The sequence below is a fragment of the Aquarana catesbeiana genome, linkage group LG02, assembly GCF_042186555.1.
Source record: "Aquarana catesbeiana isolate 2022-GZ linkage group LG02, ASM4218655v1, whole genome shotgun sequence".
In the NCBI taxonomy this organism is placed as follows: domain Eukaryota; kingdom Metazoa; phylum Chordata; class Amphibia; order Anura; family Ranidae; genus Aquarana; species Aquarana catesbeiana.
The window spans coordinates 406,663,111-406,678,897 of NC_133325.1; the positions used below are offsets into that span (position 1 = coordinate 406,663,111).

General features: G+C 43.0%; 1 protein-coding gene across 1 annotated transcript; it reads left to right on the forward strand.

The window, feature by feature from the left end:
- The first annotated feature begins 3 nt into the window (after positions 1-3).
- On the forward strand, positions 4-9,628 carry IQCC (IQ motif containing C). Its single transcript, XM_073615384.1, has 5 exons — positions 4-158; positions 232-375; positions 3,059-3,590; positions 4,771-4,868; positions 9,343-9,628. Exons 1-5 carry the CDS (start codon positions 120-122, stop codon positions 9,379-9,381), a joined length of 852 nt encoding a protein of 283 aa, XP_073471485.1. The 5' UTR covers positions 4-119; the 3' UTR covers positions 9,382-9,628.
- The last annotated feature ends 6,159 nt before the right edge of the window (positions 9,629-15,787 follow it).

Consider the following 15,787-nt stretch of genomic DNA (forward strand, 5'->3'; position numbering starts at 1 on the left):
AATCTGACTGGTCACCTAATCTGACGAAATACCTAGCTCAGTTAATGCCGTGTATGGCCCGCCCACTTCCCTGGTCCTCCGCCGACATCACTTCCGGTCCCTCTAGCGGTTACAGTTGAATGATGGAGGAGGAGGAAGCTGCTGTCATAGTGTTACAGGTGAGGGGTGCAGTATAGAGAGAGAACCGCGGACGGTCACGATGCTATATACAGTGTGCTCTGTGTGTTGTAGGCTCACGCCCGCGGAGTGCTGGCCCGCCGGAGACTCCGGAGAGTGCTGCAGGACTATGAGGCTGTGGTGAGAGACATAGAAGGAGAGGACATCGCTGTACAATGGGGGGCACGCCTCTTATCCCCCCCACTCTTCAATGATCTGGTGAGTCTGCTGAGGTGTAGATGAGGGGCAAGGCGTTCTCTGGGTTCAAGTGTTTGTAAACCTAATAAGAAAGCGTTCATCTGTCTGTTTAAGGTACTGTATATCTCTTATTTTAATGTCACTAGTTTATTAGTGGAGGTAGTGCTCTTGGTTGATCCTGACAGTTCCCATATTCTAGGGAATAAACTGACCATGCTAAACATGGAAGCTGATCTATGGTAGCATGGTCAGTTTACGTCCTCTCATTCTGCTGTTCGATACAAGTGCACAGTGTGCCTCTATCTTTAATGGTCAGGTTATAGTCATGCGCGCGCCCCCCCCCCCCCCCCCCCCTTCAGTCGGCTGGGAAGGAGGAAGTGAAGTTATGCTGCCAGGCTGGATGGCATTCCATTGAGTGACAGCAGTACAGAGCGGTGCAGCACATCACTGAAGGAAGTGGCAAAATGCTGCTGGGTATGAATGCATTTCATTACCTATGCTTGGCGGTAAACCCTCCCTTTGATGACATGTTACCCTGTTTAGTACACGCCCACCTGCAGGTGTATCAATTGCACAGGTGACCTGCACTTTTGCAGTTAGAAAAAGAAATAGACTAGTCTTTTAGTGTGTGTTTGTGAATGTATATGTATGTGTGTGTGTGTGTGTGTATATATATATATATATATAATGTATATGTGTGTGTGTGTGACGACGGCAGAATGGCACTCCTGTGCAAATCACTGTACGGCGGGCATATAAGGAGTATGGGGGGGCGCACCGCCGCATCCCTAAGGAGCTGATGCGCGTGCCCGCGATCTCCTGACAAAGCGAGAACGGGGATCTGTGTGTAAACACACAAATCCACGTCCTGTCAGGGGAGAGGAGACAGATTGTGTGTTCCTAGTATAGAGGATCAACGATCAGTCCCATCCCCCCATAGTGGGAACACATTTAACCCCTTGATCGCTCCCTAGTGTTAACCCCTTCCCTGCCAGTGACATTTCTACAGTAATCAGTGTATTTTTGTAGCACTGATCGCTGTAATAAATGTCAGTGGTCCCAAAAATGTGTCAAAGGTGTCCGATCTGTCCGCCGTAATATCGCAGTCCTGATATAAAATCGCAGATCGCCGCCATTACTAGTAAAAAAATAAATAAAAATGCCATAAATCTATCCCCTATTTTGTAGACGCTATAACGTTTGTGCAAACCAATCAATATATATATATATTTTTTTTATCAAATATACGTAGAATATATATAACTGATGAAGACTTTTTTTTTATCTTTACATTTTGGGATATTTATTATAGCAAAAAGTAAAAAAAAAAAATGTGTTTTTTTTTTTTTTTTTTTTTGACAATTTTCTAAATTGTCACTCCTTCTTTTGTTTATAGCGCAAAAAATAAACGCAGAGGTAATCAAATACCACCAAAAGAAAGATCTATTTGTGGGGGAAAAAAAAGGACATAAATTTTGTTTGGGTACAACGTCGCACGACCACGCAATTGTCAGTTAAAAAGACGCAGTGCCTTATTGCAAAAAATGGCCCGGTCAGGAAGGGAGTAAATCCTTCCAGGTCTAAACTGTGTATATATGTATATGAAACATATATTTTTATCTTTTCAAAAATGTTTCTGATATTGATGTACTTTACAACTACTTTAAGGTAAAAAAAAAAAACTTTCAGTAGCAACTGCCCCCAGCTCCACCTTAAAGTGTAAGTTCACCTTTACAAAAAAATCTATACGGTGACTTTACATTGGTCCTACTGTACCGTTGTCCTGCGACCCCCCCCGCTGTCAGGCACCAGGACACCGCTTATTCTTCCATCCGTACCTCTCAGCGTGTACCTAAATGGATAGCGCTGACCAATTCAGAATCCGTGTAGCCCGTTCTGTCATGAATGCGAGGAGAGCAAGCCAGCAGGATGTCAAATCCCAGGACCAGTGAAGTGGGATCCCAGTGCTTGACAGCCAGGGGATTGTGGGACACTGGGGATGGGTTCCAGTGTAAGATCACCTTACAGATTTTCTGTAAAGGTGAACTTTTACTTTAAACACTTACCCGACTCCTGTATCAGTCCGGTGCTGTACCTTTGTAATGCAGCTCTTCTTGCCTCTTCCTGGTCTCACTAGCTTTGCTGATAGCAGCAGGAACGATTGTCTCCTGTTGCTGTCAGTTAAAACCAGTGAGGAAAGAGCAGGGGTGGGACCAAGCAGCACTGTGTATGTCTATGGATGCACACAGCCCAACCCCATGCGCACCTGTATAAGTGCCCCATAGCAAGTGGTCTGCTATGGGGGCACTCGCGGAAGAGGTGGAGCAGAGAGTGACGGCAGAGGAACCCAGAAGAGGGCGTTCGGGCTGCTCTGTGCAAAATCATTACCCAGAGCAGGTAAGTATAAACCTGTTTTTTTATTTTATGAAAAAAATGGCTTTACAACCTCTTTAACCTTGCAAGGGAATCTTCCCCAGATCTTAGTGAATGTGGTGCAATTTCACTTTGCAAGGAATACCCAATCAGGCGCAGGGAAAAAAATTTAAAAATCTGCATTTTTGCATGCACGTGACTGGATGATGGAGCATCACTTCATTCCCTAAGCTCTGGTGAAAATTCCTTTGCAAAGTGCAGCTTCCCTTGCAAAGTGAACAGACTATTGCCTTTTGAGTAAATCAACCCCAAAGTGTCTCTCCCCCTCTAGGTTCAGCATGGAGGTACAACTGGACTCAGAGCTTGTAATGGTCATGGTGGAGGCAGACATACCAGAAACACAGACCCCATCCTATTATGTAGTGATAGAAGGGAAGCTGGACAAGACTCAGGACATGAACCGTGTACCCTAGAGAAAGAGTACAACCATTACCAACCATCAGAGACTGGAGAAGTGCCAGCAGAGTGCCAACTGCCTGGAGCTGCTTCAGAAAGTGTGCACCTGTCAGGAAAACAGAGTTGGCTTCAGGATGTCCCCACAAGAGAGCACCAAGTGTCAGAGACTACTGGCAGAAAGATGGAGAGCCCTCTGTCGGAGACGCATGCCTTACAGACTGAGAACCCAGAAAGGGAATGTCTCCATCCAGGGACAAGTGTTTCAGGAGAGAAAGACACTTTGTCAGTAACACAAGGACTATCCTTCCCCTATCATTCCAACATAACAAGTAACACAGATCAAAGGTATGGGAGTTTAGAATGGACAAGAAGCAGCTCTGTGTGGAGTGACAAATCCATGGATGCAGGTGAGGAACAAATCAGTCAACTATGGGAAACTGTGTATGAGGGGAAAAAAAAACAATTGCCTCTGGGTGACCTATGTACATTGCAGGAATTTGTTAAAGCTTCCTATCTTTTTTTTGTTATGAAGAAATAGCTTTTTGTTTTACCATGTTCTTTCCTTACTGATTACTGAATGGGAGGGCCAGCCTCGATTCTACCTACCTGAGCCAATCTCAGTTTTCTGATAAGGAAAGCTGTGGTCTTGGCATCCCTTTAATAGAAAAGCATTAGGGAGTATTACATTCCTATTACAGGGGATGCCTTAAATATTGCTTCTAAGCATTTTACTTTTACGTCTTAGTACAGACTTCTGAGCCAATCACAAAGCAGGAAACATTTCTGGGGGTGTTCTGTACACCAATGGTTTCATGACCTAGGGCAGTGATGGCGAACCTTGGCACCCCAGATGTTTTGGAACTATATTTCCATGATGCTCATGCACTCTGAAGTGTAGTTGAGCATCATGGGAAATATAGTTCCAAAACATCTGGGTGCCAAGGTTTGCCATCACTGACCTAGGGTGTTTTTGTGCCTTCCGGACTTGAATTTCATTCTCCAGTCTTTAAATGAAACCTGCCCTGAAAGAAATAGGTTGGTTGCCAATGCTGTCCTCTAGGAAAATTCTGGTTGCCTGGCTGTTTGGTTTTAATGCTTTAGGAGACCCTCACTAGCTCAAAACACTGCAACAGGTGAAGGAAGTCAGTCATTTAATGTATCAAAGCCATTAGATTAGCATGGTATACAGGCAACTACTATTTTCAGAAGGAGATTTCTGTAATGGCAGTCTATTTTTGCCTTAGAAGAGGCTTTATAATATCCTCCTTCCTTCCCCCTCATCTCCCTAGTTTGGGTACACCATGAAATCTTTCATACCAATGTTTTATACATGTTTGTATATCAACAGACGTGTGTGTATATCATAAAACATTTTCTGCTTATTTAATTTGTCAATCACAAATATAATATATATATTTTCTTGCCATGTTACTTTTTACACCCATATTTAATGTGTAATATGGTGTCAAGTTGCTTTTTGATCTCTATTTTAATATTCTTGAGTATTTTTCTTTTAGTTTCTGCATTGAACAGTGTTTTACAATAATTGATGTTTCTCAATAAATGACTGATATTTTTCTAATTTAGATCTCTCTTTGAAGAATCCAAATGAGCTGCAAATGCTTAGAAGTCACTTGGCCATGGAGATACTGTGGGTACAGCAAGCAATAGCCAGTAGAAAAAATGTAAGTCTTGTTTGCCAACATATTGCCTTTTGTCTTCGCTATGCTATTTATAAATGATTAAAGGAGAAGTACAGCCAAAGCCCATTTGGCTGTACTTCTCATGTGGATCACAGGAGTGAAGTTCGTTTTCACTCCTGTGTCCCGTTTTCAGCCAGCAGTGGGCCAAAGCCCGCTGTCAGCTGATGTCAGAGCTGGTCCAGGCTGGGCAAAAATTGTGACCATATGGTTAAAGATCTACCCAGGAGCCTGAACCAGCACCTGGCTCAGCTTCTCAGCAAGCCACTGAGAGCCTAAGACAGCTTTTCCTGCCCCTTTCACAGCCCAGTGTTCCAGTGAGTGCGGGAGGGGCAGAGCAAAGAGCTGAAGACTGACATTCGTAGTCCTCTGCTCAGAGTGATGGGGGGAGAACTGAGCAATCAGCGGTCTTTGGTTGCTCAGTTCTCAGCCTTAGAGACGGCCGGTGACAGAAGCAGCATCGCAGTGATGCTGCATCTACCTAGGTAGGTATGATTTAAAAAAAAAATTTAAAAATCCCATAATTCTTTTTTAAAGCTGAATGCCAGGGAAACCCTTAAATACACAGATAAAATAGCGTACTTATAGGGGAGCTATTTTACCTGCAGAAGGATTTGCATTTCAGTCTGTCAAGACTTGAAACTTACACAGCTCTACCACACAGAACAGCACTGTCTAGAAAAACAAGACCTACTTTTCTGCTGTTTACAGGTTTTGTTTCCCCCAGCCTTTGACTGACTGGAAGAAGCAGCAAGCTGATGATCTGTCATTTGGGTCTCTTCTATTAGTATTCTCCTTCTAAACACATGAGCACTGCAACCTAACTGCCTCATTATTTCAATTTACTGTTAATACCAGTACTGCTTGTATTTGATTTTTTGGAGTTCAGTCTTGGGGCAAAACACATACAAGGCACGAAATGCAGTTAATTGAAATATGTGAGCCAAAAAATACAAAAATTGTATGTGTGTAACCTAACTAAAGTGAAATTATTGTTTGCTGCAGTCAAAAATGCATTACACCTTTTGGGTGGAGTGAAAAAAACAAAAAGTGTCGACTGCGCTAACCCCTATCTTGCATTAATAAATCAAATTAACACCACTCCTATTATGACAGTGAAAAAAAAAAAATATATATATAACACAAAATATACCACTATATTCTATTATGCAATTCAACCATTGCCTGTGTCACATCCAATATGTCAACATTAGCCTTTAGATGGTACACCAAAACAACACCACAAAACCTCCTTTACCCCATCAATAAAGCAAATTTTAAATCAAATAATAAATAAATAAGTGTCCAGTGTTTCTGCTGGATTGAATATACCAGCTAATTATTACTAGTGAGTAGAAAAATAAACTGTGAATAAACTGCTTCCGTGTGCTTCTATCCCCATCCGTGGTTCCGTACAGCTGGTTCCACCAATATTGTGACAACACCACCACCATATGGATTGGCCACTCACCAGATATAGGTGTCAAAATGCCTTTGGTTCATTAATGGGATAACAACTCCGCTCGGGGTCTTTGCCTATGCTTTTCCCAATAGTATTGGTACAACAGAAATAAACAATGATCATTGCGCAGTATATATGTACTGACTCACATTCGAATGTGCCCATAAGCCGGCACCAAGCCTATCCAGCTGTTTTAAATGGGTGAAAGTATCGCCGCGTTGTTTCCTATGTCGGTGTGCGTCTTAAGCCTCACTTTCGCATGGCAGGAAGTGACGTAGTATTTTTCCCAGCAGCCTCTACGCGTTTTGCAAATACAATTGCCGTCATCAGGACGCTTCCTGATGACGCAATTGCATGACTCCAGCGCGTGGGCAGGAGTTGCGTCACCTCGAGCCAGCCAGTTTAGATAACAGAAGACTGGCTTCTCAGGGTAAGATGCCTGCATTGGCGAGGGACCCAGATCGTTGGAGAGGAGGTATGTTTGGTGACTTTAGTTCTGCTTTAACAAAGACAGGGGTGCTTACAATCGTCAGTTATTATTTGTGAAACCTTTATCCCCAGTGGGGAAAAAAAATGTTACTGTAACTGGTCAATATGTTAGCTGGAGTTGGGCTTTACATTCTTAGTCACTAATGTAAAGGCCAACTAAATCTACTAGTCCATCTAACTACAATAATAGTCCCTCTACAGTGCTGCTGACCAGGGGTTGCTAAGTTTCTCTCTGCAGGGGCGGAGTGGATGTAGCCAACCTAGGATAGAGGTATGTTACTGGCTGATCACAGGTGAAAATCTAAGAATACAAACCGGTTTCCCCCACATCCAATGATTGGCAAGCTACAATATATTATTTTTTTTGTTTATGGGTTTAGTTGCGCTTTAAGCCTCTATTTATTTAGACGTGCAATTGCTGTTTTGCTGCACATATGACCGCCAATGACACCAGCCATTTGAGGGCTTGAAAGATCGGTTTAGATTTGACAAAAGCACACTGGTAACTGACGGTTTTTACCAGAGACGAGAGCTCTTTCAGACAAGCATACTGAATTTCACAACGTAAAAAGCAGGATAATACTGGCAGAAGCTGGCTGGAAGATCCTATTATAAATTTTTCTGTACACATTTATATTGTGTAATGTTTACATGTGTACAAGAGTACAGTTTTAATGCTGTCTATTGGCAATAAGCAAAGCTGGCTACACATTGTTGATAGTGACATGTTAGCCCTGAGCAGAGGTCATCCGGCTAATTAAATGCTGTACAGTGTAGGCTTGTAAACGTTAGCCTAAGCATACAGCATTAGGAGATAACATCACTCTCTCCAGAGGACTTAGTCCTTCCCTTTTTTTTTTTTTTTACATTGCTGAATGCAGCGCAACCCTATGCTGACAGGCACAGCTGTCAGAATAGGCCTATAGATTTACATACTGCTGCGTACAAGTGTACAACACTATACACTGTGCCCACGAGACTTTATTTTTATTATCAAAGTGGTTGTAACCCTTAAAAAAAAAAAAAAATGTTCCTTTAAAGCAGGATATACATCATAGTGCTTGTGTGGGGTCATTTGTCCCTCCCTATGCTGTAAAATACCCAGTTGATCCTGCCTGTTCCTGTGTCCCCCTTAGTGTGCTGACCATGGTAATCATGGCTGCTGATCCATGATACCGTGGTCAGTTTACATGCTTCCGTCAGCCTGCAGTCTCTCCCTCCCTCCCTGCTTGTCAGCTCAGGAGTTTGTGTGTGAGCTATCTCCTCCCCTCCCGTCGCTATGGCTATAAAATCACTCATTCCAAATGCTGGCATCCCCTCTGTTACATAAAGATATACTGTGCAGTATCTGTGTTTTAAAAATTATGCAGCAAAATAACTTGTTTCAGAGCGCCACTGTTCACGCACATGACCTCCCGTCACTCTCCTACTCTCCTCCCGGCTGACGTCAATGGGGAATTTCGGCCCCTCCCACTAGTCCTCACATTGGGGAAGGAGAGTGTCGGGAGATCACGTGAGTGCGCAGTAGTGCTCTGCAATAAGGTATTTCACTGTATACATTTTTAAAAACATAGATACTGCATAGTATATCTTAGTAATGGAGGGATTCCAGGATTTGTGATTAATGAATTTACAACCACTTTAATGTCCATTTCTTTGTTGATTCGAAACAATACATGTAGGCTAGTTAAAAAGAAAAAGAATTAAAGTGGTTCTAAAGCCTCGAGTTTTTATTTTTTTCCTCTCTGCATGAAGGAAAAAAAACCTTCAGTATGCAGCTCCCCAGAACCCCTCCCCCCCTAAACATTTGCCTGATCTCGAGTCGATCTCGAGCCAGCGATGTGCATGAGAACAGAGGGTCTGTTGGCTCTCTCCCTCCTCGTTGACTCAGACACAGCAGGAGGCATTGGCTTCTGCTGCTGTCAATCACAGGCAGTGAGGAAAGGGGCAGGCCAAGCCTCTCAGGAGCAAGCATGCACAAGCAAGCAGCTTAATATGGGGGTACTCGGCAGGGGGGAGGAGCCAGGAGTGCCAGTGGGGGGAACACAGAAGAGAAGAATCAGGGCTCCAATCACTTTAAGGTTGCTAGAAACAAAGCAAAAATTATTTTGTCATGCAAAGCCGTTAAAACGTTATTAATAAACTAGTGCAAACCAAAGGACAAAATCTGGTTACATCACCAACCCCAGAAAAAACTGATTGAGTCTAATCAAAATGTGTATTTCATGGGAAGCAGAAATAACTAAATAATTATAATAATATAAATAAATATAATAATAATAACCAATATACATTTTTATCTATTTTCTTGCAATGGCAGGGCAATTAATCCATAGATATGTCCTTAATAATGTTAAATAAAAATATTGCTATATTAGCTCTGAGGTTTTAAAGGAAACATTGTTGACCTTTCCTTCTAAAAATTTAAATTACCTAACTGATATGATAATTGAGTGGTTTCAATACTTTGAGTTATGTTGTTTGTCTAACCTATGTTTTGTTTCACAGTATCTAATGGTAAGGCAGAGGCTGGGAATCCAGAGCTGATCAGGATATATGTCGCACCTTGAAAGCAAGACCTGGCGCTGCATTGTCCCCATCAGAGCTCTTTTATTACCTGTCATACAAGTTGGACTACAATGGTTTTCTGTTGGGCTATGCATTAGACATTTATATTGTATATCCACTCATGTTTTAATCTGCAAAAGATCAATTTACTATTGACACTACATTACAACGCTTGTTTTCACTAGTGCTGTTTACTGGTAAAAATAAAATATTTTTCAAAACATAACTTTTATTGAGATATTTGTGTACATTACATACAACAGATAGATATTACCACACTTTGGAAGGAGCATATGTGTATTGTGGTGAGGGGAATATCACATGTTAATCAATTTGTTGAGATATATATTATATTAAAAAAATGTACTATTTAAACTAGATAAAGGAGTCAGAAGTACATTTGAATTGGGAGATGAGTCATTTGAGAAGTCTGCAGTAGCTTTAGTAGTTCCCTTTCTTCTTCGCAATATGATGGCAGCAGGGACGTGCACAGTTCTAATGTCAAATAAAGATTCTCTGCAATCATATCCTGCACCGAATGTTAGATTGTCTAGGCTGCCACAATAAATTTACTTAAGTGTATGTTAGGTACTCTTAAAGGATAAGTTCACCTTTCAACAAAAAATAATAAATGCACTTTCTTTTTTTTTTTTTGCAGGTAAAACAATGTGCAGTTATTATTTTTTGTTTCTGGAGCCTCTAAAGCATTGCACCAGCAATCAGCAGTTCACTGGCGTCATGCAGGCCTTCTGCAGATCTGTCAGTGTAGCTGTGTGCCTGGCGCATTCCGTACAGGCAAGCAGATACAATCTGACAGGAAGAGAGGATGAATTACCAAAGCACTCCACAGCACTGTGGTAGTTAATTGAAAACTACAATCCGACAGTCGCAAAGGCTTGCCAGACCTTGTAGTTTTCCATTCATAGGACACCGAATGAGTGACACAGCCAGGCGAGCAGAGCCTCGCTCGGCTACGTTTCCCCCCCGCTAGCTGTCACATCCAGGAGCCGCGAGGGCTGGTCCGTTTGTAACATGTTACACCCTGAATATGGGTGTAACATGTTACGAAAGGTGAACTTATCCTTTAACAAGCCATAGACCTCCACTATACATTATTATAGATACTCTGGACTGTAACAATCCATTTAACAATAGAAACACAACATTTATATAAATTTTGAAATGCCTCAATTCTTAAAGAATAATTCCACTTTTGTTGAGGAAAAACAACCCTACTGGGTGATCAATGTGCATTGCAAGAATTTTAACAAACTTTGTTGCAGATTCTTACCTGTTTCTGCTGTAGAAATGGCTGTTTGTTAGCCATGTTTTGCACAGAGTGATTCTGAATATTTTTTTTTTTTTTAATGCTAGCAATGGCGTCAATCAGCGCCTTAACGGGACTGAGATAGTGAGGTGGGAAATCTGACACTTGGGAACTAACTGCCACTGACTTCACCACTGCTGTTATTACAGTGATCAGTGCTAATAATATGCACAGTTACTGTACTAATGACACTGGGCAGGAAGGGGTTAACATCTAGGGCAATCAAGGGGTTAAATATGTGCCTAAAAAGTGTTTGTGTGTGCTGCTTTTACTGGATATCTAGTTTTCATTCCCTGCTTAGCAGGGAATGAAAAACCAACTGGATCCCCTGTCACTGAACAGCTTTGTGCTGTTTACACTCGGAGAGCTGTGTATTGTGAGACTCTGAGCCTAACGCCGGGTGCCGGCGGTCAATCATTGTCCGGGACCCGGTGATCGACATGTGCTGTGACGAAGTACAGCACGTTGGGCGCCCCCTACTCAGAAATTCTGACTGAAAAAAAAATTACAGATCGTGTTACTAACACAAGTGATGTTAGTGCAGCGATCTCTTCTACTGAGCTATTGTGTTCTGACAGAACTCCCTCCCACTAGAACACACTGATCAGTGCTCGCAGCTAGGGAGCTGTACACATGAGCTGAAAATGTCCAGTTCTAGCCCAATTTGAACGATTTTCGGCCTGTGTACCCAGCCTTACTCTTTGAGGTATTTGTATTTGGTACTGTCTATAAAGTTCATAAAAAATGAGACTTGAAAAAAAATTTTATCAAATTTTTTTGGGGGAATAAAATTTTTTCTTGTAAAAAAAAATAAAAATATGGCCCACTAGGCCTGATGTATGTAAAGTGTGCAAAGATTTAATCTTTTGTTGTACCTAGCAACCAGCCAGCTTGCTTGACTTATTTTCATGGCAGGACTGTAAGGGGCTTATTCAGAGGGGCACTGGCAATCGTCCTGTTTGCTGAACTGTTGTTTTCTGCATCTACCTTTAGAGCTGCGTGCAGACATAGAAGTAGATGCACCAACTGCACGGACACAGCCCTATGTCAAAATTTAACATACATGCAGGAGTGGGTGCACACCATTTGCGTTCGGATCCGTGCATCCGCTCCTGCACGCATGGCAAATTTGAACATGTGGCTGTGTCCTTGCAGCCACTGTGTCTGCATCCACTTCTATAGGCTACCTGTTTGCAGATGTAGAAAAAAAAAGCAGCTCAGTGTGCAGGAAGGGTAGCAGTGGCTTGTTTGAATGAGGCCTAAAGATAGCTGTTGGAAATTGGTTGCTAATGGAAAGAAGAGATTATAACCTATGCACATGTTTTATACATCAGGCCCAATATGTTAAAGAATTGGTCATCCATATGTGCTAGTTTAATATAGGCTGGAGCTACAATAGCGATTAAGTGTGTTTGTTACATTTTTCAGTAACTGCTTATTGGCAGTTCTCTCATTAGTATCCCATTGAGCTCAGTGTGCTACAAATGAGGTGATTATCAACAAGCAGTCATCATAAGAAAGGGATTCATTTGCCAGTGTAGCCTTGACTTTTGTTCACTTCAAGCAGATCAGAAGGGTGTCATCTGCAGGTCAAATGCAGCGGTCAATGATTTCTCCATGATCTTCAAAGTGTCTCAAACTGATGCCATTGAGACAAACTCAAAGTCTGTTAATACAAATCCTAATGGTCATATACCCATAAAATACCTGTCATGATTCTGCACTGATATGTTGCTGCTACCACCATGTTCTGTGGTGAAAGCAGCAGCCGTAGAGCTTATTACACTTGTGCACCTGCAATCTCATGGCTGTGCAGTGTGACACTTGTGGCGTGTGTTCTCATAGCAGCTCCAAAATTACTTCACAATGATATCGCTTCCAAAACTGAATTAAGTCCATGTAGATTATCTGCAAATGCAAAGCCATTTTGCAGTAGTCATTGGAAACTGTGCAGAGTGTTGGAAGCTGTTCACTCAAGCTGGCTTTACATGTAGGGCTAAGTGAGAGAATTCCCCAATCCAGTGTGGTTGAATGAATATGCAGTGCATGGTTGTCAGAATACCCAAGCAGTGCATGTATCTGATTGGATGCAACTGCTATTTGGCTGAAATTTTTCACCAGCTCCTTCTACAGGGCCACCCACAGAATGGATTTTGGCCGATTCATCAGGAATTAGCTGAAATTTGACATGTGTGGCCATCTTTACCACTCCCACTGGGAGTATTATTATTATTATACGAGATTTATATAGCGCCAACAGTTTACGCAGCGCTTTACAATGTATAAGGGGGACAACACAATTACAGTACAGTTCAATACAAAAGGTACAGGAGGGCCCTGCTCGTAGAGCTTACATTCTAAAGGGAGGGGGTGGTGGTACAAAAGGTAATCGCTGCAAAGAATGATTTGATGGGGGTGGCTCAGGGACAGTTATGTGGGTGTGGGGTAGGCTTCCCTGAATAAATTTGTTTTCAGGGATCTCCTAAAGGTGGACAGGGTAGGGGCTGATCGGACATACTGGGGCAGGGAATTCCAGAGGATGGGAGAGGCTCTGGAGAAGTCCTGAAGACGAGCATGGGAGGAGGTAACAAGGGAGCTTGGGAGAGCAGGAGGTCCTGGGAGGAGCATAGGGGGCGATTTGGGCGATATCTGCAGATGAGGTTGGTGATGTAGATGGGGGCGATGTTGTGAATGGCCTTGTATGTTATGGTTAACATTTTGAATTTTACACGGTGGGGTAGAGGAAGCCAGTGAAGGGAATAATTCCAGACCACACAAGCCTTCCCAGGCAGTGGCTTTCAGTTCTGCTGGGAGTAGGGAGGGGGAGCAGGAAGGCTGTCTGCATCAGAGAGATCCTCTGTAGCTGGCCATAGATGGGTAGTTTTTTATTTTTTTTCCCTATTCAGCCAGATTTCTCCATCCACAAAAGTGAGGTAGATGGAGGAATCTACCCTGCCAAGACATTGTATTCTGATAGCAGGATTTGCCATATTCAGAATACGCTGATCAACTGCTGAACAGGCAGAATTTCTCACAGAACTAAAGCCTCAAAGATACTTCTACCTTACAGCGATTCAGCGGTTACGTCCCTAGCCTTCTGCTGTTATCTTCTCTCCGGGTTCCATTTTTTTGGCCCGCAGGGAATGTCATCTCACGCATATGCACAGGAATCAGTCATGCTGGGAATGCATGTGAGCTGTGCATGTACACCTTGGTGTACATTTGATAGAAACTGCGAGAAGGCAGGTAAATTTGTTCTATTGCAAAAGGGACATAGTGTGTTTCTTCTGCAATAAAAAGCTACCTGCTCGCAATTTTCCTAAATTTAGGTTTAGTTTCACGTTAACACTCTGGGAAGTGTTGAAATTGGATTATAATAAAAGAAAAGTAATGATTTGCAGAGCAAAAGGACCATGACAAAGAATGTATTGCATACTTTTAGAAATAATGTTTAGCCTGAAATGTGAGCCATGCTAACACGGTCAATTTATCCTAAACTAAGCCAGTTTAATATCCTTCAGACTTTAGTGGGGCTGGACTGTGGCCAGTAGGAGCAAATAATGCCTCAGACATGGTGGTCAGTGGGAGTTAAAAAATCTGTTTAGGAGGAGGAAGAGGAATAATGCCCCATCATTGGTGTCAGTAGAGGAATAAAGCCCCATCATTGGTGTCAGTGGAGGAATAAAGCCCCATCATTGGTGTCAGTAGAGGAATAAAGCCCCATCATTGGTGTCAGTGGAGGAATAAAGCCCCATCATTGGTGTCAGTGGAGGAATAAAGCCCCATCATTGGTGTCAGTGGAGGAATAAAGCCCCATCATTGGTGTCAGTGGAGGAATAAAGCCCCATCATTGGTGTCAGTGGGGGAATAAAGCCCCATCCTTGGTGTCAGTGGAGAAATAATGCCCCATCATTGGAGGAATAATGCTCCATCATTGGTGCCAGTGGAGGAATAATGCCCCATCATTGGTGTCAGTGGAGGAATAATGCCCCATCATTTGTATCGGGGGGGGGTATTGCCCCATCCTTGGTATCAGTGGGAAGAATATTGCCCCATCCTTGGTATCAGTGGGAAGAATATTGCCCCATCATTGGTGTCAGTGGGAGGAATAGTGTCCCGTTGCTGGTGTCAGTGGAATAAATAGTGTCTCATCTTTGGTGTTGGTGGGAGGAATAGTGCCCCATCATTGGTGTCAGTGGAATAGTGTCCCATCACTGGTGTCAGTTGGAGGAATAGTGCCCCATCCTTGGTATCAGTGGAAGGATAAGTGCCCCATCCTTGGTATCAGTGGAAGGATAAGTACCCCATCCTTGGTGTCACTAGGAGGATAAGTGCCCCATCCTTGGTATCAGTTGGAGGATAAGTGCCTCATCGTTGGTGTCAGTGGGAGGATAAGTGCCCCATCCTTGGTGTCAGTGGGAGGATAAGTGCTCCATCCTTGGTATCAGTGGAAGGATAAGTGCCCCATCCTTGGTGTCAGTTGGAGTATAAGTGCCTCATCCTTGGTGTCAGTGGGAGGATAAGTGCCCCATCCTTGGTGTCAGTTGGAGGATAAGTGCCCCATCCTTGGTGTCAGTGGGAGGATAAGTGCCCCATCCTTGGTGTCAGTTGGAGGATAAGTGCCCCATCCTTGGTGTCAGTTGGAGGATAAGTGCCCCATCCTTGGTGTCAGTTGGAGGATAAGTGCCTCATCCTTGGTGTCAGTTGGAGGATAAGTGCCCCATCCTTGGTGTCAGTGGAAGGATAAGTGCTCCATCCTTTGTATCAGTGGAAGGATAAGTGCTCCATCCTTTGTATCAGTGGAAGGATAAGTGCTCCATCCTTGGTTTAGGGGAAGGATAAGTGCCCCATCCTTGGTATCAGTGGAAGGATAAGTGCCCCATCCTTGGTGTCAGTGGGAGGAATAGTGCTCCATCATTGGTGTCAGTGGGAGTAATAATACCCCTTTGTTGGTGTCAGAGGAAGGAATAGTGACCCAAGGGACTGTAAAGGCAAACAAAACGCTGCTTCCGGCCCACAGTTTAGAGACCACTGCCCTATACTATGATTTAATATTGA

What these genes read in the sequence shown, in the direction of transcription:
- IQCC (XM_073615384.1), top strand. Translation starts at nt 120, where the DNA reads ATGATGGAGGAGGAGGAAGCTGCTGTCATAGTGTTACAG. An exon ending in TGACAAATCCATGGATGCAG is followed by an intron (nt 3,591 to 4,770) that starts GTGAGGAACAAA and finishes TTTCTAATTTAG; the next exon opens with ATCTCTCTTTGAAGAATCCA. An exon ending in CAATAGCCAGTAGAAAAAAT is followed by an intron (nt 4,869 to 9,342) that starts GTAAGTCTTGTT and finishes TTTGTTTCACAG; the next exon opens with TATCTAATGGTAAGGCAGAG.